At 37.8% G+C, this 22667-nt stretch overlaps 1 protein-coding gene across 1 annotated transcript in view; it reads right to left on the bottom strand.

The window, feature by feature from the left end:
- The window catches only part of FRMPD2 (FERM and PDZ domain containing 2), a 59813-nt gene extending 37571 nt beyond the window's left edge, over window positions 1-22242 (bottom strand). Inside the window, exons 1-9 of the mRNA XM_053949284.1 lie at window positions 22206-22242; window positions 13342-13482; window positions 11372-11529; window positions 9846-9911; window positions 8429-8614; window positions 7511-7637; window positions 5620-5751; window positions 3235-3319; window positions 2726-2744 (exon numbers count right to left, since the gene is read on the bottom strand). Of these exons, the coding sequence (XP_053805259.1) occupies window positions 2726-2744; window positions 3235-3319; window positions 5620-5751; window positions 7511-7637; window positions 8429-8614; window positions 9846-9911; window positions 11372-11529; window positions 13342-13482; window positions 22206-22242 (951 nt within the window). The remainder of the gene's footprint in view (window positions 1-2725; window positions 2745-3234; window positions 3320-5619; window positions 5752-7510; window positions 7638-8428; window positions 8615-9845; window positions 9912-11371; window positions 11530-13341; window positions 13483-22205) is intronic.
- Between the last annotated feature and the right edge of the window lie 425 nt (window positions 22243-22667).

Below are 22667 nucleotides of genomic sequence, written 5' to 3'. Positions count from 1 at the left end.
GATTGCAAAACAACATACCTTTTAAAGAAACATTGTCCTTTCCATTTAACAGAGTCCTACCATAACTTAGCAAGTAGAAATAGTCAATTAGGAGAACTACTGTCTGGGCACATTCACTGCCAGCCTATTCTTTCTGTCCAGACATGCACTGTAAAAAAACATTTAAGTCCTTTGAGAATCATTGGCTGGCAGACGTTTGGGTACAGTGTCTCTGTAAATTTTTTTGCTGTTCTGAAGCTGCTGTCGAAGTGGTTGGTGAAAACAGTCCATATGGTGTTTGATGCTGGCAGAAATCATATATGTAGGTCAGAGAGGGTTCAATTACGAGTTTTTGCATAGTTCTTACGGACAATTGCTTTCACTGCCTTCAGTTCTGACAGCACAACTGGATCATTTGGAGTCTGTCAATTTAGAATACTCATCTAATAAGATGACTCAGTAGCTAATATGCACATCATTATCAAACAAAAATTAGATAAATATTATGTAAAATATTTACATTTTGAAATCAGCTTATATGTTTTTCATCATTCACCTTTTCCTTCCTGTGGAACAAACATTTCTGTGATGCAGCAGCTGCTGAGTAGTCCTTTGTGGACACAGAGAAGGTGGATCCCAAGCTTAGCAGGTTCTGTCGGCTGTTTTTTGGAGTTCCACTCGGGATTTCTTCTACAGCACTCACCGACCTTCAAGGAAATGTCATAGTGAGAAAAGGATATAACATGCAATCAACACAACAGTGACCTGGGGACAGAGAGCTTAAGGTACAACAACTACTGGAATACTATGAAGTCCAGGCCAATGTCTGTTATAAGCTCCTTAATGTCTCTTTACAAAAAAAAGAGAAATTTAGCAGGAGTAATATAAATATAAGTGCCCTTTATAAATAAATCTAAAGTCTGCTTTGATTCAAGGGAGTCAGGTTTGTTTCTTTCCTTCATTTGGTGAGCCAAATGCAGCTGGTTTAAGTGTGGTGAAGCCAACAGGCAAAGAGTGCAGCCCCATTCCCTTCTGGGAATTCTACAGGATGAAGCAAATTCCTCTTATTTTCTCAAGAAAAAAGCTTCAGAAAGCCTTAACATTTGTTGTTACATTATTCAGAATTTTCCAGAAATGGGAATTAAATTATTTGAATACTAATTCATTAGGATAAATTAATGTCCTAGGGAACTGAGGGAATTTTCAATTTAATTAAGAAAAAGGTGTGTGAAACCTCAGATCAGAAAGCTGTCTTTGTACTGTAGCTTTAATGTAGAAAGTAATGGTGCTTTCCATGTGAGCAGATATATATCCTTAGAATAAACTTCAAATATGCTATGTACTCAATGAACAAATAATGATTATGTGGTTCAGAAGGAGGGTTTTGTTGTAGTGGATTTTTGTTAATTACATTTTTTCAACAAATGCCAAAGACACATAGAAGCTTTTTCATTATCCCAAAGTTTCATCCTTTTCTTTTGCACGGTGAAGATTTACATCAGGAAACTATTCAAGGAATGTCTAAAAATTTTTAACAAATTAACTGGAGTAGTTTCTCATCTCTTCTGCCTAGTATCCAATAACAGGGAATGTGGGAGTGGTTCAAAGCTACAGTAGGTGGGGTTCAGAGATGATGTTAGGAACCATTTCTTCACTTAGGAGGGGGCCAAGCACTGGAACAGGCTTCCTAGAGAGATGGTTACTGGTCCAAGCCTGTCAGTTATTAAGAGGCATTTGGAGATGACCTTAATAACATGCTTTAACTTTTGGTCAGCTCTGAAGTGGTCAGGCAGTTGGACTAGATAATTATTGTGAGTCCTCTCCTCTCCTCTCCTCTCCTCTCCTCTCTCCTCTCCTCTCCTCTCTCCTCTCCTCTCCTCTCCTCTCCTCTCCTCGTGTATGTAGTTAGACAAGAATATAGAGATTTCTTTCTTGACAAAAGCAGCCACTATCCTGCAATCTGTTTGTAGATCTCTCTTGTTGCAGTTTTACAGGTGTACTGGGGTATCTCATGTTGCCCAGATTATCATGGCTGATTTATCAGGAAGTTCAAACTGTTTACTTAGGACACACTTAATTGGGAGTTGATCTAAATTGAGCATTTCCTGTGGGCCTGAATTACTTGTGTCATGGTTAAAAGAAGAAACTCCTGTTTAACTGGGTCAAGAACCCAATTTAAAAGGGGATGTCTGTAGGGATTACATGGTGCTTAACTGTGGGATTCTGGGCTTTGTGATGCCTAGATACTGACAGTACTTGCATCTCTTCTTTGTTTGGAAACAGCCATGATTATAGCTGCACTGTGCTAACACCCAGTCTAGAAAATTCTTCTTTGGCAGCAGTGGTGTTTCCCTGGCTTTTGAAAAGGACTTAGTATCAGTTGTACAATCCTCAGTTTTCTTTGCCAATGTCTACAGGGCTGCTGTCCATGCCATGGCTAATCCTCATGACAGAGCAGAGGTCTTTGCTGCTTCTGACCCTGGGTTACCTGTAACTCTACAGTACAGTGGCAGTGCAGGGCTGGATATGACTGACACAAGTGAGAAAAATCAGTATAAGGACTGAGGTGGAAATGCAAATGGAAATTATACATTATATACATGGTCTGACATAACCACTCCAGAACACGTAAGGTGTGACAGCACTTTAATGTGACAGCAAGGCAAGACCACATCCAAAAGCCAAATGTGGACAAATAAGGACTGTGGCAGAATGCTTTGACAGGGAAAGTGATGACTATTCTTACCTTTTCAATAGATTTTTCCCTTCATAGATTATATAATTAATAAGGTTAAAAAAGACGTCTAAGATCATAAAATCCACCCTTTCACAGTCTCTGTGGAGCAGCTTCCCAGTTGTTTCAGTCACAGAGGGCTAGTGCTGCTTCCCTGCCCGGGGGAGACACAGCTGGGGGCAGCTGTTCTGGGAGGCCTGTGGCATCTGGCAGGACACAGTGGTACAGAGTAAATGTGGAAATCCTGGATTTGTTTTGTATGGATTGTTCAGGGCCCAAGTTCCATTTCACTAGAGCTTTTGGACTGTTCCACTTGGAACCAAACCAACATTATTTATTTATTCTACATAATAGAATATTATGTATTTATTAACTTATTTATTCTATATAAATAGTATCTATTATGAAAACAGGCTCAGATGGCAATTTAGGCATTTCTGATACTGGCATTGGCACACTAGCTGCTGGCTTCACTTGCTTATAAAACAGCTTCCATCTTGTAGAATATGAATCGAGCTTACCTATTTATGAAGAGCTTGTAGCTACTTTGTGTCCTTGACCCACTAAGTGTGGTGTCACATGATCTGTGTGTCTCTGGAACTCTTCCTGCAATGAATAAAGGAAATTTCAAAATTCAAGCAATAGTAGCAGCACTTAGCATCAGATGCTGGGACAATTATAACAGGGAAGAAATTTAAACTGGCATTTTCCTCTCTTGTATCCTCGCTTGGACATGATAAATGGCTATTTAATAAGGTTAATGAATATTACACCAGCAGTATTCCCAGTTCCCTAGTTATTGTTACTTCCTCTTCATAACCCCTTATGTGAATGTAATTTGGAAAACAGCTGTGTAGGTACAATGGATGTCATTTCCATCTGTATGGGGGTAATTTGTGGAACAGCTTTTTCTCTTCAGAAATTATGTCCAATTTTTGTTCTTCTATTTTCAGGCATAAAATGGGTGGAAAAAGGCATGAAACTTCTCTGGCTTAATCAGAGTAGAATATAAAATCAATTAAATGAAAGTGATTGGTTACTTTCTATGTTAAATATATTGTGAATATTTTTACAACATAAAAACACGGTTTGTGGGTCCTTAGCAAATAAGGATTGCATTGTTTTTCACCTTCAATCATCTCTGTTGCTACAGAATGGACAGGCGTTGCTTTGTCATTGAAGTTGAAATTTAGAGGCAGAATGAGAGGGTTATGCAAGTGGTAGTTCTATGAATGTTTCTTGTATCAGCAGAGATGTTTGAAATCTTCAGGGAAGGGTGAGAAGGTTAAATTTTTATTCACTTGGATAATTTCATTGATCTTATTTGAAGAATTTCATATCAAACTATTACATAAGTAGGATGATAGAAATGGTAAGACAAGCTGTGTGGAAGCAATCATTTTGATAAAACATTCATGCACTACACCCTGAGACTTCACTCTGTATTCCAACAAAACGTGACACCGAATTCTAGTGTACCAACCAACCAACTGCAATTTTGAAACCTAGAAAATCTACAGTCCCATTGCTAAAATAAGCATAAACATGTGGGGTTTTTTCAAGCTGCAGATGGTAGTGACAAAATGTGAGATTTGAGATAAGCTAGTTACCAAAGTTAATATTCAATCCTGTGTTCTGAAACAACATACTTTTTAATGAGAAAACCTCACAAAATTCTCTGCTTGCACTGTGGTTTTAATATAATTGCATAAATATATTTTGACAAGATCATAAAATTCCCCTTAGTCTTTCTATATCAGCTGTTACAGCAGTGGGACAACTTGGCTACTTTCCATGGCCAGACTGTCATGCTTTGATCACAAATCCAACACACACCTGACATTAAATTAACATGCATTCTTCAAAGAAATTGATGTTGTAGATTTACTATATGTTAAACGAGCTCCTAATGTACAGTCTTGATAGAGATATTCATCTCCTTTGATAACGGTGCTCTGCTAGATGGTAATATTTCTTTTCATAGAAGAATGCTTTTTTTAAGATATATTATTTCGTGAAAGAATGTCTGTGACAAACAAGCTCTCACATTCTGTTTACTCATGTGTTTTTAGAATCCTGTCTTACAAAATCCTGAGTATGCACAGTTACCAGTGTTTCAGTGGAGACTGAGATATGCACAAAGTCACTGGAATGAGCCTTTGTCAAGTTTATGACCAAAATGTCTTTTAAATTGCTTACAAAAGCGACTTCTGAGTTTGCCTTCACTGTGCGTGACTGTGTATGTGACTCACATGTATGTGTCACTCATGGAGCAGCTGCAGTTTCAGGTTTTCATTGCTGCTGATATTGATTGCAATTCTGGAGCTTCAGAAAAGCACCTTGCAGGAGGAGAGCATTAATAGCAGTAACCTCACTTTCCTCATCCTTGGGCTGAGGGCTTAGAGCTGAGAGGCTATGACATTATGTTTTTTTTTTCCCAGGATGTGCCTTATTTCCCTCTGAATTATGTCCTCACAGAACATTCACCCTTAGGTATTATTTATAGATTCAACTGATTTCAGAGATGACGTCTTGACATTGCCCACCATATGCATTTGTGGAGTAGCCCCACCTTTTCTGTGTCAAGACCCCATGTGCTAAAAACATAATGCCAAGCTTTGTGATCTGCTGAACAGCTTTACCTGGCAAAGGGGGCATGAAGCAAGAAAGAGGCGATGGGGCCACATGGTAACCAGGGAATATATAGCTTTACTGTGGGACACAAGTGAAGAAGAATCTAATATAAAAGTATCTTTCTTCTCTACAATTTAGCACAAATATACATCCCATGTCACATGACCACAAGTTGCATAGGAGTATCTGTCACCTGGTACATGGTCAATCCCACACTTCAGGAGACAAAAGAGATAATAATTCACAAACATAATCTTTTTAAAAAATCTTACCTCTCCTGTGTCCTCGGTTAGACAGTATCAAAGATGTACTTTCAGAAATACTATTAGAGTCACTATAATCCACAGAGAGTTGTCTGTAATCTTCTGTTGACTGACTATAGTTCATTAATCTGGGCCCTCTGTCTGGAAACAGAAAGGAAATGTGGTCAATCATATACTTTGATTATAAATCATTGTATTTGCATGTTAATGTAAATAACATTTTGATCGGCTAATTTTTATATAGTCCTCATCCTCTGTCTTCTAACCCTGACTCCAATTCCTTAAAGACTGAGAAAATCTTGGTAACTTCATTCTATGATTTTCATAATCTTATTCTGACCAAAATTGGTTTTCATAGTTCTCAACTATTCCATATAAAACAAATCTAATACATTAATTCTGTTCTACATGTTTAACTGAAAGGCTGCAAAGTGCAGATAACCTGCGAAGTTCTTATTCCTTGTACTCTGAGGTCCAAAACCTTGAGCTATAACTTCTTCTTTCTGTGTGCAGGGTGGACAATGCCCCCACTACCAGAGTCAGATGCAGAAATTCCATTAATGGGTCATTCTAATTCATTAGGATGTATATACTTTTCTTGCACACTGACTTTACTTGGTTTGCATTCTCTCTTGTCCTTTTACAGAATCTCTGAAGCATATATTTTAATTAAAAAAAAAGGAAGAAATGCCACGTTGTCTTGCAAAGTGCAGCTCACACATTTCCAATATAATTGACACCCTAATTCATTGAAGTCCTTTGGTAAGTCAAGTGACCTGAATCACGAGCAAACACAGAGATCACACCAGATACATAATCCCTAGAACCAGTGTCAGGAAACTGGCAGGAATTTCTGGCTAATATGGGGTTGAAAATGGGGCCATCCCTTTTGGCAGCAGCAGAATTTCTGCCTACTTTTGCAAGTGTGAATCTACAAGCTCAGTTCTTGAATAAGTGAACCAATATGTCTTGAGGGGTAGTTTGTCTGTATGTTTCTAAAAGAATCCCCTTTTCTTATATCCAGTAATACCTAATAGAAATGTTCCAGATATATTTAAGTCTGTGTTTGAGTCTAACTGATTTCATGGAGCATATGTGTGATTTGCTGAATAGGAATTGTATAGCTCATATGCCTAATACTGAGCATATCCAAAAAAATTCCTGTATAGCTTGGGCCAGCTTTCCCCTTGCTCCAAAATCAGAGATCTCTGTCAAAGTGAACAGTACAGTGTAGACACTAGAAAAAAGATACAGTTATAGAATTACTCTCAGGGATAATAGATCTTGCTCTTAGTCAAATGAAAAAAAAAAAAAAAAATTGGTATATGCTGTTTTATTTATATAATGAGCAGGATTTGGCCTTGTCTTGAAATCACTCCAGCAATTCATGTGTGAATTTATAAAACATATTTTGAATAGAAAATGAATCTAAAATCAAAAAAAGAAACCACAAAACTTTGCTTGAATAATCAAATAGAAAAGATGAACATATATTCCTTAATGGCAGGAGGATAACCTCGCAGAACTCCACCTTCAAAAATACACTGGAGTATTTTTTTTGCACAAAGTACAAAAGCAGTTTTGAAAGTAGAGGAGTTTTATATGCACAGGTTTTATGCAAAGTGCTTTAAGAGTCAAATCTGTGCAAGCTGATTTGTTATCATTGCTTCACAGCCTTGAGAATACTGTCCTTTGTGGAAATAAGGAAAATAAACCTCACTGACTTGCCTCAGAGTCTTTCCATTATGAAGTAATTTATATGTACAGCAATAACTATCTCATCCAACACTACATGTAATCACTACAGCATGAAATTAAACAATCCATCTACTTTGGACAAGACATAGAAAAGGCTGTCTATATCCTTATCCAAGAGTTCAGATTATAAATCTTTTTTTACCTTGGTGAAAATTCATCTGGGATGCCAGTGTTGAGGTGTCTGATATTTTTTCATGCAGTCTTTTCCTTATCACGTGACTTCTGTTCAGCTGAGAGGCTGTGCTGTCCTCAGTGACCACCTGCTCTGTCTAGAAGGCAGTAATACTCAAAGTCAATGTCATATGATATGTGAACTTCAGACTCTCATCGTGAAGTGATCCTTGCCCTCTGGCTGTCAGAGGCTGCTGATCTGCTTTGTATAAGCAACTTCATTTTCTCCAATTAACACAAAGCAGGACTGAGTATGTTGGTTCCATGCTCTCATGCTAGCTAAGTTTAAGAAGGGACACCCTCTGTTACAGTAGCAAAGAGAGTAAGAAAGAGTGCAAGGGAAAAATTATTCTCAGAATCTTAATGAATACTGATTGAAACAAAAAAAAAAAAAAATCTGGTGTGTTTCCTTCCATTGTCATTCAGCTTGTCAACAAAAACAGTTTTTGATATTTAGGTCCACTCAAGGACAATGACCTAATTTCCTAACATGATGTAAATGGGAATTCTTTGAATTTCATGAAGAAAGTCTGAAACCAGAATGGCAATGGAGAAATTTTTACTTTTTACTTTTTATTTACTTTGGCCAATAAGAGGTCTCTGTAAAGGTTATGATCGCCTCAGTACTAACTAAAGCAATTAAGATACTGTAAGTACAAAAGATCAGTCACTTCTCAGGAGTGTAGAAGTGGTGTATGAGAGAGCTTCATTGCTTTATTTGCTTGTACACGTGCTCACACAATTTCCTGCCTAGAAGTTTAGAACCAAATCTCACTTCCTTAATCCATACAAACATTAATTCCAGCAGTCACTCACCTGTCTCCCGTGTTGCTGGGCACCTCTCTCACTGCAGAAAAGGAGATGATTTGAGTATGAGAGTAGTACTTACCTCACTGACACTTCCCATTGCAAACTGAACCATTTTCTTTATGTAGAATTTTGCTGGTAAGGAAGCAGATTCCTTCTGATGTGCTTCACATGCTTCCAGAATGGATTCAGGAGAAAGTCTTCTATGTGGCAGATCTTCACACAGTGTCAGCAAGAGTGTATGTAGTTGGTCACTCAGCTGGAGGGACTGAGTCAAAATAGAGGTACTGTTAAATGACATCTCCCAGGGGACTGAAATCCTAAGTAAACTGGGACCAGGAATTTCTGTAAGCCTTTCACTCTGGGTGAGAAACATGCATTGAATTCCTTTAGGCTTTGGGAAAATTCCAGACAAGCAGCATAAAAGCATGGAATGAACCTTTAGTGGGACCCAGGATAGCCTTGGAGGGAATTGACATCTCCAAGAATGATTGACAGCCCAATTAGGGGCTTCTTGGTGACAGACAGTTCAGTTTGCTCCAGAGCTTTGTTAATTAGACTGTGAATCAAAGATTCATGGAAGCAAGGTATGTGGTAGAATTAGCTTCAAAAAGATTAGGAGTTTTACCAGCCACAACTGTTGTCATAGAGACCAGATACTTATATTTTGAGGCCATTTAGCTTATTAAGCTTTTCCTTTTAGAATGTGAAAGGGAGGTTAAATCTACTAGAAACCTGTGCTCTACGAATCGAGAACAAGCAACCAAAAGCATCAATATAGAAATGAAGCAAAATTTATGTTACAAGTCTTTGAAAGGATTCTGGGTAAGCAAGAAACTTATAATTTCATCTAGCAGAGATACTGATAGAATTTGGTCAGAAATAAGGGGAGTTATTTAGTTTTATTCTTCCATCCCATTTTTGAAAAAACACATAAATGTGCACATTCCACAATCATGCCAACATGATGTTTTTGTTTTAGTCCTGTCTATCTTAGAATAAGAGAATCATAGAATAATTTAGGTTGAAAAAGACCTTTAATATCATTGAGTGCAATCATGAACGTAACACTGGCAAGTCCACCTCTAAATCATGTCCTTAAGTGCCACAAGTAAACATCTTTTAAATACCTCCAGGGATGAGATTCAACCACTTCCCTGGGTAGATTGTTCCTAATTGTCTTGGAATAAATAATCTTCACCCTTAAAATCAAAGTTTTGAATAAAAAATTTTTGAATCAAAAATTTATCTTATTAAGAAAAATTCTGGTTTTTGAAGAAATACAGGGGGGAAAAAATGGAAGGAAAGATGAGCTCCAACTAAATTCTCTGATTTATGTGAACTGGTATTTTTGGTGAAGCTTAGATCTTGACACAAGCTCTTCAATTCTTTCCTAGTGCTCCAAAACACAAAGCCCCTCTTAGTGATACTTCCGACTATGCCTCTCATTCTTTGAACCTACCAGAATAAAAGAAAACAAAAATGTTTCTGTTACTGGCCTGGTGTGAAGGAACCTGGTAATCTGCTGACCAATAGAGGGTCATTCCTAAGGAATACACCAGCATCTGTCAAAACAGAAAAGGGAACTCTGTGTGAAACCAATACTTAGTACAGGAAAGCCTCATACTAGACACACCATCTTTTTATGTCTTTGGTCACAAAATGGCAGAAGTCACACAGATTATTTTTTTTAAAAACTAGACTAAACATACCTAAAAGTAAAATAGTAACTCTTAGCTTATGGACTATGTTGCATGCAATTAGTGATGCCTTTTCCTGGTCTTAAAAAACTGAGAGCCAGACACGGTTAAGGGATAAGGGCTTTTTACCTTGGTATTTTAATAAGGATCCTTATGGTGCACCATTTCGCCAAGGTGGGATCTGCCACACATGACAGATCGTGTATACAATTTACAGACCTTACAAATTAGCTTCTCTAACAAGGATGGCCCAATGGGAGGCCTGGATGAATGGTGTGATATTTCCCCATTCGACAAATTGCCCCTGGATGGGCTGAAACTCTAGTTCACAGGATATGTTCTAGTGAGGACCTTGGTTTCTCAAGATAGTGTAGGGTATTGCAGTCTCCTACTATGAGGTCTTTAGGATGTTTGCTCTCCTGGCTTAACAAAATACTAGGGCTATGCTAAGTTATCAGACTTAAGGAATTACAAGTATGCATGCTAAGAATACTGAGGATACATAAAAGTTATATAAAAGGTATATAAAAGAAAAGGGAAAAAAATCATCTTGGCATCATTAGTACTGTTCAGCTTGAGGGACTGAGCCAGGCTGCCCTCTGTTCAAAGATGCCAGGAGTAGGGAAAAAATTTGAACTCCTTTCTTATTTTGAAGATTAAAATTGCTGATTAAAATTGCAGATTAAAATTCTTCCCTATCTGTAGGAATGACTAGCTGTTATATGCAGGAAAAGAATTACTGGAATAAGGCTGCCTTTTCCACAGCTTAATTTTTCTGCCTAGTGTCTAAGTGGTCATTTATATGGGAATCTGAAAATACTGTGTTCTGCCTGAGAAGAGTATGTGGTCTGAGTGGTATTTAAAACTTTCAGGTGCCTGAATGTTATATCTTACTGTCTTTCCAGAGAGACACATTTGTCAGAGAGAAGAAAAATAAATTGTTAACAAAGCTGAACATATTTCTGACTTCCTGGGACTGCTTCCACCCTCTGATTGTACAGATACTGCAGTCCTGCTGCTTCTGGGATTGCAATTACCATATCTGCTTGAACACCATTTCATAGAAGTAGTCTTCCTTTCTGTGGGCCTTTACAAGTAATACATTTCTGCAGGAGTGTGGGGCTGATGTTCAAAATTGATTTTGATGTTGACATGCATGCTAATCCAACGGCAAGCTCCAAGATACATGTAACATCTTTCTAAATATAAACTAATTTGATTTATTAGAAATGGGGTGTCACAGTAGGTGCCTGGCATGTTGCATTAAAACTCACAAGGTTGTCTTCATGAGGTGCTGTCAAGATGCACTTTGCAATATACCTCACCTTTGTTAGTCCAAAGTGCTGGTTTTTACTTGGGTGGTGGAGCAGTTCTGGTGGACTGAAAGGGGCAGCTTCTGTCTGAGATGCATTGTTTTGGAAAAACAAATTTCCTTCAGCAGACAGTAGTACTGACCATGGGCAAATCATACAGATGGCAGGGTCTGAAAAATGTTGAAGTCGATAAAATGGAGATCTTAGTGTTGAATTCACTGCACTCAGAAAATCCTATTTCTAGCATCTCACTTCTATAATCAAACTCATCACTGGAGATGTACCCAGAATCTCTTGCCTGACTGGGGATCTTATTGGTCCTGACCCACAGACTGACTTCCCTGACCTCAGACTTGCCTTGTCACTGTGGCCTTGCCTGGTGATGGCTGGGCTCTCTGACCATGTTTGCCTTTAGCTAGCATTCTCTTTTGCTCCTTCCATGTTTTCTGTAGTGTTGTATGCAAACACAAGTCACACATGCTGGGAAGCTTGTCTTGTTTTAGGAAGCCAGCCAGCTTGTACTTCATCCTGGTGGAGAATACCTGGCCTTCTGTAGTGCTGGCCAGCCAACGAGTGGCATTCCTGCCTAACGTGGCAGTGCCCCAGCACACTGGGAATATTCTGTACCAAGTGGTGCTGATCATCATGAGATCTGGCATGATTTATTGCATCATGCACAGCACAGCAAATATGGCAGTATTAGCCTTGAAAAGAGGCTAATTACAGAAACAATATAGCTGCAATTGAGAGATGTGGAGTTAGAGATACGCCTTACTCAGCTGGTTACACTGGCAGGTAACCTTCCCTGTGCTCAAAGTAGCTGGAGCAACATGGATTCAGCTTCAGAATGACTCCAGCTTGGCGTCACTTCTGTACCTGAGCTCTATAAAGACAAGTTTTAGTAGCCTTTCATTTGGCCTGCAGCTGAGCTTGATTGTACATCCCTACTTCTTGGTTTAGTTTTCATGTTCTGATACCCTAAATTTATCTGGTGTAGAATAGAGAACATAGGCTGGTTATCACTTTTTTGTTTTAAATTTTGTTGTGTTAAGACAGCAGTCAGAAGAGCATAGTGTCAGCTTAGTGTCTGGCACAGAGTCAATAGATGAACTATCCTGAACCTATCCATGTGTGTATCTCTGTGCTTCACTCCTTTGCACATTTCTGGTGCTTGTATTTCCTAGGCTATTCTATCCCCTTGTTACACCAGTTAATAGAGAACTGATGGTATAGTCAACACTGCTATAGTGTTCCAGCCCATTAAAAACTAGTTGGTAATGAATTTTCACTCCTCCAGTTTTAGTAGAAGTTACACATCACTTGTTTTCTGTATTTTGTATTTTGTATTTTGATTCTACATGCTTATGAGGTAAGAACATGTTTCATGCATTCTCCTCTTGAAAGGAATACCCATTCACATAAACAGTTCTCAAAATGTGCCAGGTTGCTCAGCTGTGCTCCCTTGCTGTTGCTCAGTTGTGCTCTGTGCTCTCTCAAGCTGACCTGCTTGGCAAGCAAACATCATAATGATAAGTCACATTATTATCATCAAGGATAGAAGTCCCTTACTAGCTGAATGGAGAGCCATGTGGATCTGCCTGTCCTTCTCTAACAGTCCATGAAGGACATGAGCCTAGCTGGCACTGCACTTTCTCTGGGTGCATGTTATTCAGACTTCAGGAAGGACTCTTCTGTCTGCATATAGTTTACTTAGATTAATTACTACTTGATGTTTAATTTGAAAAAAAAAAAAAAAAAAAAAAAAAAAAAAAAAAGCCAAAACTGTGTGAAGACCTTCTATGTAGGCAGAGCAATCTGCATGTAAACCCAGCAGCACTGAAAGATTTCTCACTTGTATTAACTAATGTTAGTGCCATTAGTTTTTTGTCTCCACCCCACCCCCACAAACAAACAAACTCAAAAGAATTAAAATAACTCAAGAATTAATTTCCAAGATTATGTTGGAATGCTTTTCACCTCACCTTTGTGAAGATCCTCCAGAAGTTGCATTGTGGACAGGTACAGGAGTGCCCATATTTCTTCTTCCTCCAGAGGGCTTCCTTTTGCCCAAAGGACCTCGGCCAATGTCACGCAGGAACTGCTCATGCCTGCTGCAGTAGATACTGGGTTTTGGACACGGTAAATTAGACTGAACTACTCAAGACAAGCCCTGCTGATTATACCTGTACCCTTCTCTCACAGTAAGAAATACTTTGTGAACCACCTTGTTTTCTTTGTTCAGAATAGGCAGGTATTGTTTACCCCTGTCTTAATCTGAGTAAATAAAGGGGACTGAACTAAGTGACTTCCTGTAATCTTTTTGAGCTCTTTTACTCATCATTTGAAACCAATAAAGATTCTGTGGAGAACAAATAGTTTTTACTCAGGAGGTCCTTCATGAATATGTGCTGTTCACATTTTGTGAGTGGTTATTTGAATGACAGGTGACTGATTTTGCTGCTTAATTGGATGTTCCTGTCTATAAAAACATTACAGAGTTTATCTAAGAACAAAACAATACAATGCAAAAGATATGCCCTATAAAATGAAAAGCTTATTAACAGTGCAACAGAACAATTAAATTTCATTAATTGCTCAGCAGACTGATCAGTAAAAGCTGGTAGATTCTTACTGAATTCATTGATGAGAGATTTTCTTGCTCATGTATCTGAGACTCAGTGCTTGCAGTTCATCCCTTCCAATATACATATAAACTGACTTTGTTTCACTAAACCAAATTAAAAGATTATTCTCTTTTTGAACTACTGAATAGCAATTTAGTGGCTCCCAGCACACTGTCCTAGCTGACAGGTACATAAGACCTAGCAGAAGAATGTGGATCCACACACTCATGCGGTTTTGTCTCAGTTGAAACACAGCTTCAGATCATTTAGAGAAAGGCACTCTGTAGTGAATCATAGTTTCATGTCCTACCTACTGGAAGAGTATTTTCATAATCCCAACCAAACAGAAACTGAGTTGTGACTTGAAGTTCATAGCTGCTTTTCCTTCAAATGTTTTGTCATGCTAAATATTCTCAAAGAAGGCTTTGCTCTTCATAAATGCACCTGATCTTTCCATCTAATGAGTGTTATATTTCTGTAATTTACTAATCTAGTCAGAGCTGCTCTCGGTCTACACATCAGTAAGGAAAACTGAAACCAATCTTCAAATTTCCTAAAAATTTTTGAACAGTTTTTCTTATTACTCTCCTGTAACAGCCCCACAGGTTCATTTGATGCTGTGTAAATAGGGGAATAATAAGTTAGAAGTGATCCATTTACTGATTTGAGTTTTGACATTGTCTCTAGACCAGCAAGGGAGGACACTATAGCCTGGGATAGTATTGTCACATATAGGATTGTGTACACTTTACACCACTGTAAAATAAGTTCACTCACAGCCTTAGTACAGATCTTGCCCCACCAGAACTTCTTCACTCTCTGTACACAGCCCACTTACTGCTACCATTTGCTCTGTGCTGGCAATAGAACTCTTTGTCTTACAGCTGGTTGCTTTGCTAAATTCCTGTTCAGTATGGAGTCTTCAAGGGGTAACTGGAACAGCATCACCGTGCCCTGTAGGACCAGCTTGTTGCTGATTAATAGACTGCTCAGACTTTGCTTCATGGGGTCTTGTCCTGGCTCACTAGCTTGCAAACAAGGAATCACAACACAGAAAGAATGATCCCTTGTTGCAAGCACCACAGGATTATAGATCAACCTAGTGACATTTTAAATGGAACCAGAGTCCTAATTTTAGTCTCTGTAGCTTCAAAGGGCGGTAAAGCTTCTTACAAACCTAACCTTAATTAGAAGAGACAGACAAATCTTCTTAATCTAAGCCATCACTGTTTCTCTTAATAATAAATTACTGTGATAGCATTTCACTTAACCCTGTGGTACTGGGACTAAGCAATAAATTCACATCCCCAGAGCAGAATCTGTGTGGCTTCTCCATACAGGTAATCCACCAGATCGTACTTAGTGCTGTTTTATTTGAGACCATGGTGGGGAAAGAAGCACTGCATCCTCTGTTTTAGATAGAAGTGCCTATACCAAGTAATATCAGTGCTGATATTTCTAACTAGCTTAAGTTACTCAATAAGAAACTACCCAAAGTGCAGGTCTTAGGGCTCTATAGAACCAAAGTGAAATCAGCAGTTACACCAGAGATGCTTAACTTTTGTAGGGAATGTTTTTTTCTAAGAGTAAAAGTAATGTCTCAGTATAACTATAACTATAACTAACTATAACTCTAACTATAAAAATATAAATGAAATTAATTCTGCTATCAATTATAGCCAAACTTCTTGAAAAAATATTAGATTGTATGGCCATGCAAATCATAAACTCTTTAACAAATTATTGTTTTAAAACAATGTGGAGTTAAGCAATGTGCTATTTTACAATCAAATTGGCAGCTGGTTTTTAAACACACTCTGAATGCCCTGTATCTTTAGGCTGTGTTTTTGACTTCTGATTCTCGAGACCAACATGATGTGATATTTAACGAAGGTCTAACTGCGTGAGTGCTTGGGGAAAAAACTATAGCCAGGCTACACTATGTGTATTATAAGAGAGTAAAAGTGATGGAAAGATATTGTTATCATTGTAGCACTGGCCATGTTCTGGTCCCTCAGTTTAGTAAAACCTGTGATCCAGAACCAAACAATTCTGACCTTCAAACAACCTACAACAAACAAGGCAGACAAATGAGGAAGCAAGAAGGAAAAATTGACAGCAACTTTGCAAAAAAGGGACTTCTTTCCAGTAACACTACATATCAAGAAATTATTCTGGATCTGGTTGAGCCTGCAGGGAAAAATTAGAGCAGCAGAGTGTAATCACCCACTTTGGAGTTTGGCCAGGCTATAGAGGTTAATGTTTTTGTGACTGGAAAAAATAGCAAAGAGCTTCCAGTGCCATTCGTGTTTTGAGGTCAAAGGCTGATTTTGCTGATGTCTATGGAAGAAGATAGTACCACCAAATTAGCCTAAAATATCCTTCCCGTTCTAATCTTTATTCATTTATTCATTATGTGGCCTCTCTAAAGTCAACAGATTTTCCCCAACTCTTCTTGCTTAGATATGAAAGGTTGCATTGGGGTGAGGCTAACCCATTATTTTGCCAACAACATCTGCCTATTTATCACGGTTTTTTTTTAATAATTCAATTTTGATGCATTTTGTTTTATCATATGTGCAAATTTTCATCCATTGAAAACTGGAGTCAGTGAAAGAAATGGAATTCATCATGAAAGTAAATTATCTACAACTTCACATCTGAATTTGACACTTAGCAACAATTGCGCATTAGTAATTTCATATGCCAAGGTCACCGTATTGGATTTGGCAGTCTTATTTAGTAAAATGTAAAGAAGCAACTTGGCTTTGGTTAATCTTCATCTTTACTTTTGCTATTTTGTTTACTGTGTAAAGAAAGCAAAAGAGCTACAACCTATTACTTTTATAGGAAAACTGACCTTCCCTTATCAAACACAGTCAAGTGCATTAAATATCCTCAAGAGGAATGAGTCAGCTGGATTTCTAACTACATGACAGCCCTTTTCATTCCCCCTTATCAGAGGGAATTTACTGGGGAGTAGGCTCAGCTACATGATAAGTTTCATGGTATAAAAGTCAATCCATTATCTGGATGATGGTGAAAAAAGATGAAAGGAGATCATAGAACACATCAGTGAAGATGATGAGGGAGAAGAAATCACATTTAGTTTTCGAAAATATGGAGCCAAGTTTGTTTCTGGTCTACTTGTAAAGGCATGAAGGAAGAACAGATTTGTCCCATCTGGACATCCTGAAGAACAACTGGAAATGAGAACTTTGGCAAAATAGTTTGTGTATAAACACAAGAACAGCAATTACAGCAACAACAAAGGATTAACCTTGGTAGGAATTGAGCATTCTGTGAACTGGAAGGGCTTTGTCAAATCAGAAAGGCCTTTCAATTTTTACTGCCTGGGAGCTGTTTATGCAGAGGTCTTGTCTTTCGTATGACTAAACTTCCAGTTCTGCTTCATTGCTCTGTGTGTATATATTGCAAAATACCTATCTGTAATTCTTAATTTGCTGGAAGGTGTAAACAAATGTAAATTTTGTAAACAATTCTCTCTGGGAAGGCCTATTTATAGTTTGGACATATATGCCCATCACAACCCCTCTATTAGAGGTGACTGATTGATTTTGACAAGAATGAGCCAGAGAGGGGCCACTTAAGTAGGTGCTCTGAAAGACCTGAGAGGTTGCTAGCATTGGCCACTAACCTCACTAAAGGAGTGTAGGTGTGTACTGACAGAAAAGTGAGAGGGACTTGGAGTGTAACTTCTTCCATTTGCACCACTATGTCAAGGAAAAGTTCCCTCCTTGTAAGAGTCCATGGAAGCTGGTGTAAACCCACTACACTTGAACACGTATGGAGTTGGCTAATACAGATTGTGCTTAATTTACCTGCAATGCCTGAGTATCCATCAGTCTTTTCAAGGGAAACTTTAGAGACATGGAATTGCTTCTTCTGGTAGGCATTGAAGGACACACTGATAAAGCTACATGCAAGTCTATAAAGAGATGGTCTTTAGGCATCTTTCTCTAGACACGGTATTTTCCTTAGCCTTCTATCCCTTTAATCTGTTGTACTCCAATTTCTTAGCTATGTTAGCAGACCCTTTTAGGTCTCAGGTGCTACCTGATAGTCTAAAAGTACCTTAAAAAAGGCCCAAACCCAAGGGAGCTCAATCCTCAGAATAGCAAAAGGCAGAACTTTTTGTATTAGTGGCAGCAAGATGCAGTGAGGGAAAAGAAAACTTTCTGAAAGAAGGGAATTAGCACGGGACCTCAGGTGCTGGTCAGCAGGACTTCAAGCAATCTGCTTTCAAGACCAGGAAATATGGAAACTTGAAGTGACACTTTTCTAGGATGTTGGAGGGCTAGTAAGTACTGAAAAGGGGTCCATAGAGACAGACAGTCCACAGACAGTTTGAGATCAGTGAAATAATTTTGCCGCACTCCAGTGTCTACACTGAAATATTCCTAAATGAACAGTTTTCACATGAGGATCACAATTCTTTGTTGCTCAAGGCTTCACGTTTTGCTTCTAAGAAAAATGCCAAACACTAAAAAAAACCAACCCAAACCCTGTAAATTTGAATACTTTATTGAGATTTTGAGAGATGTTGGTCTCCAAAATATTTAGGACTAGGTAGTTAGAATATCCTGAAGAATCAATGAAAGTTGTGACCAAACTGCAAATGACAACTCTGTATCTTTTTTGTTTTTCATCTGATTCATAACAACCCACAAAACTGTAACATGCAAGAAGGAAGAAGATGATCACATCAGCCTGTAACTGTGAGCTTTGAATAGGGTCTGATGACATCTATTATGTTGATGATTGTTCTGATTTAATACTTCAGGTTGTATTCTGTTCTTGAAGAACAGTGTTCTTCCATAAGAGAAATCAAAGATATAAAAATATAGTATAGAAATATTTTACTAAGAAATGACAACTAAATATATTTGCTTTACAGGCCATATTCATCTAGAGCATGTAAAATTGAAAACCCAAATGAATTCTTAAAATATATTTAAATATCGTTCAAATTTAATTAAGGTAATTCAAATGGTTGTTGCTATCACCAAATTGTTACTGATAATTTTAGGGGAAATACAGAAAAACTGTATTGAAAATAAGTGTAATATCTTAAGTATCTCAATCATAAATGCATGCATATTTTAGAGAAATAAAAAGGGAAAGACTTTGGGGACAGAAGGTGCCCGCCTTGTGTACTTTAGTCTTGCTAAATGTCTACATTAAACTCTGAGCCTCTTCTGTATACAATACATATTGGGCCAAATCCTGTAACCCTTTAATATATTTAAAGGGTTCTGGATAAATGCTATCATTCATTATATTATTGTTTTTATCTGGATACATAAGCATAGTAACTGGATAAAAAAGCTGAATATTTTCTTATTCCTTACTTAAGAACAACCTACTGCTTGTCCATCCTATTACAACAAATTTTAACTATGTGCAAAGTTTGAAAAGACTGAAAAGAGCACATCTTTTGAAAATTATACTTTAAAATTAATTTACATCATAACCTCATTTATTCACATATATTCCACATATAAATTTTATTCTCTAACTCACTGTAAACTTGTTATAATTTTGGACAGAACACACAATATTCCTCATGCCAGAGAGATGAATCTTATTAAATATGAAATTTAACTCTCTGAAATATAGGATGGAAATGTGTAGGTTTATAATTGGAATAAACACTTAAAATGCTGTTTAAAACTTCTGTTCAAATAAAGTATAGGCAGAGCCAAAAATGCAAACGGTGGCAAGTTAATAAGGGAGTTATCTTGTTGCTAAAGTATGAACTTTCTTTGGAAAGATTGTGTCCCAGAAATTATAGCTGAAATGAAGCCTTCATTATATGGTATTTTTTCACCCTCTATTGCAAATTATTTAATTTCCTTTCTAGAAACATGTACTTAAATAAATAGGAGAATTAACCAGACTACTGCAAGTTATTCGGCACTGAAGGGGGATAAAATTTCACTGCTACAGAGACATGAATTTCTTTTCTAGGAAATCATAAACTTCACATGAGGTGGGCCAGTCCCTAAACAGTCTAATCTTTGAAGGAGAGAGTTGAAATCTAGCTCCTGAATAGTGTAGTTATGTGCCTCTCTTTAGAGAATTTCATGAGCTGGGTGGTAAGGGTGCTAAAATTTTGACTTTAATACAAGACCTATGGACATTGTTTCTCAAAGACACAAAATGTTATTGATACCAAAAGAAAATTTAGAAAAACCCAGCATCCTGAAAAATCTTACCGGACTTATAGGACATCCTAAAAGACTCATAGGATCAAATTCCTATTTCCCTCTACATCAAAAGGAACCTTTCAATAGAAGTGCCTAAAAAGATATCACTGGATAACTGCAATCAAAAGAAAGTTATACTGTGTTCATTCTTGCTAAGTTTACATGGCCCTTCTCCTCTGCCCTGGCTGATGCCAAATGCCAAGGACCTCATAGAGTATCTGTCTGTGGTAGACAGCTACTGCCTCTAAAGTAGCTAGTGCTACTTTTCTTTGCTTTTTTTCATGCACCTTTCATGAAAACTCATTCTACATGAGAGTAGACTGGACTGGTGGCTCAGAACTAAATCTAATACATTATCTACATTATTCTAGCACTTCAACGATTGAAGTTTCAAAGCTCTCTGCTACTGCAGTTCCAGAAATAGTAGGACAGTAGAACTCAAGCACCATGGTAATGTTTCTCTTTTATACTTATTGATTTATCTCCTTTTTAAGGCATTATATAATTCTCTGAAATGAGGCAGCCTCGTGCCAGACATAGGAACAGGGAATGAAGGGTCAAATGATATGCTGAGGTTAATAGGTAGCACCACAACACAGAGCAGGCTGAGCAGAACCTGAGCAGGCTGTACATTGTGCCAAATAAACATGTCCTAAATGAAAGAGCTAAGATTTTAGATTATATTGTCCATTCTTCCCAAAGTGTCTCCACAGCTTCTCTCATCTAATCCTATTGTAGTTAATGATGCTATGGTTTGCTTATTGTTAAAGCTAATTATTGAGTTCTGACAGTGCCACAGTTACACCTTTGCTTGCAGAAGAGAGATATTCAAAGCTTCTGATCTTGATTCTGATGGTGACTTGTTCTTTTACTTGAGAAAGGCTCAGTCTCTTATTTTACCACATCATTGAGGATGATGTGTTTTCCCATCATTAATAATGCACTTTACATGTAAATAGTAAATTATCAGTATTTGTCCTCTGGAATCTACATCTATAAATTTCTAGATTAATAATGCTTATGAAGCCCATAAGAAAACTTCCAGAAAATGAGGTAGCTTTTATTTTAGACACTGCAAATTGTAATGTAGGGACTTGCTAAAAACATTGAAGAGCAGTGGAGGAGAAATTAGGAAAGCAGTTTCTTAGTTGAGAGTCTTTAGTCACAGGTTGTAATCACTGGTAATCTTTCTGCTGTTTGGAGTTCAGTGCTCTGTCCAAAATAATACTACAAATCCATGAAAAAATCATGTACTTAAACATATTTTCCAGAATCATGTCAGCTGTGTTATCAAACAATGTCTTATCCCTGTCATAAGGGCAGGAATACTTTAATGCCTTCTACTTCTTTGCCTTCAATAGGAAACAAGACTATGCTGAGGTACCCTGATTTTTTAACAGCACAATTCTGGGGTAGGTGAATGTTTCTAATCCCAAAGAAGGCAAGAGGGACTGAGCACTGACATTCTGGATGACAATCCAGTCAGCTCTATATCATCATTCCTCATACAAACAAACAGCATTCTAATCAGAATTAGCTAATGATTTAAGAGAAATGAAATGAGGTTTAATGTAAAAAACCCAAACAACAAGGTAAATATTAGATACTGCTGTACAAAGCCAAGAAGATGAGTGATTTAATACTTATTTAATTGATAATGAGATTAAGAGAAATACGTAAGAACCTACCTGTACAAGTTGGACAGATGCCGCATCCAGAATAGTCTGTAATCTTCTATGTTTTTACCCAATAATGATTGTTTAGACCATAATAGTTGTAAATATAACATTACACATATTCAGGTCTTGATTGGACTTCTGTTTCTTTGATTTTTCTCTCTTTCTCTTTCTTACCTTCTGTCTTCTCTTTCTTTCCCCCTTTCTTCCTTTCTTTCTATTGCTTTGTTTGTATCCTGTAACTAAGCACTGTGTGGTCTGGCAAGTGGCTAAGCAAGTAAACAGTGAGGTTCCTTCTCTTACTTGCAAGCCAAACCTAGCAGCTCCTGGTTTGAAGCTGAGGGCAACGACATGTCTGCTAAGGCTGTTTACACTCCTTCCTTTTTTTTTTTCCCCTTTCTTTTTTTCTTTTTTCTTTATTTTTCCCCTGGTAGTTCACTTGCCAGGTAATGAGAATCAGCTTTTAGGAAGTGGCTCAGTGTAAATCTCTGGGTCTGTCAACTTACAAGGACTCAATTGGATTACCTGACGCACACGGGAGCATTAGATCTAAACCCCACAGACTGATGTCACTTTCAGCCCCCGGCCAATCCAGGGAGCAACAGCACAACCAAAGCAGAGACTGATGGTCTGAGGGGTGAGTGTGTCTTTTGAGAGCAGCAAAATCCTTCAGACCCAATAAAGAATGCAGATAAGATTTTGATGGGTCTACCTGGCAGGAAAATACACCCACCAAAAGCTGAAGGAAGGAAATTTGATCATTTTTAATACTGCCTAG

This window comes from Vidua chalybeata, chromosome 8 (assembly GCF_026979565.1).
Source record: "Vidua chalybeata isolate OUT-0048 chromosome 8, bVidCha1 merged haplotype, whole genome shotgun sequence".
NCBI lineage: Eukaryota > Metazoa > Chordata > Aves > Passeriformes > Viduidae > Vidua > Vidua chalybeata.
This window is presented reverse-complemented; position numbering and strand designations above follow the sequence as displayed.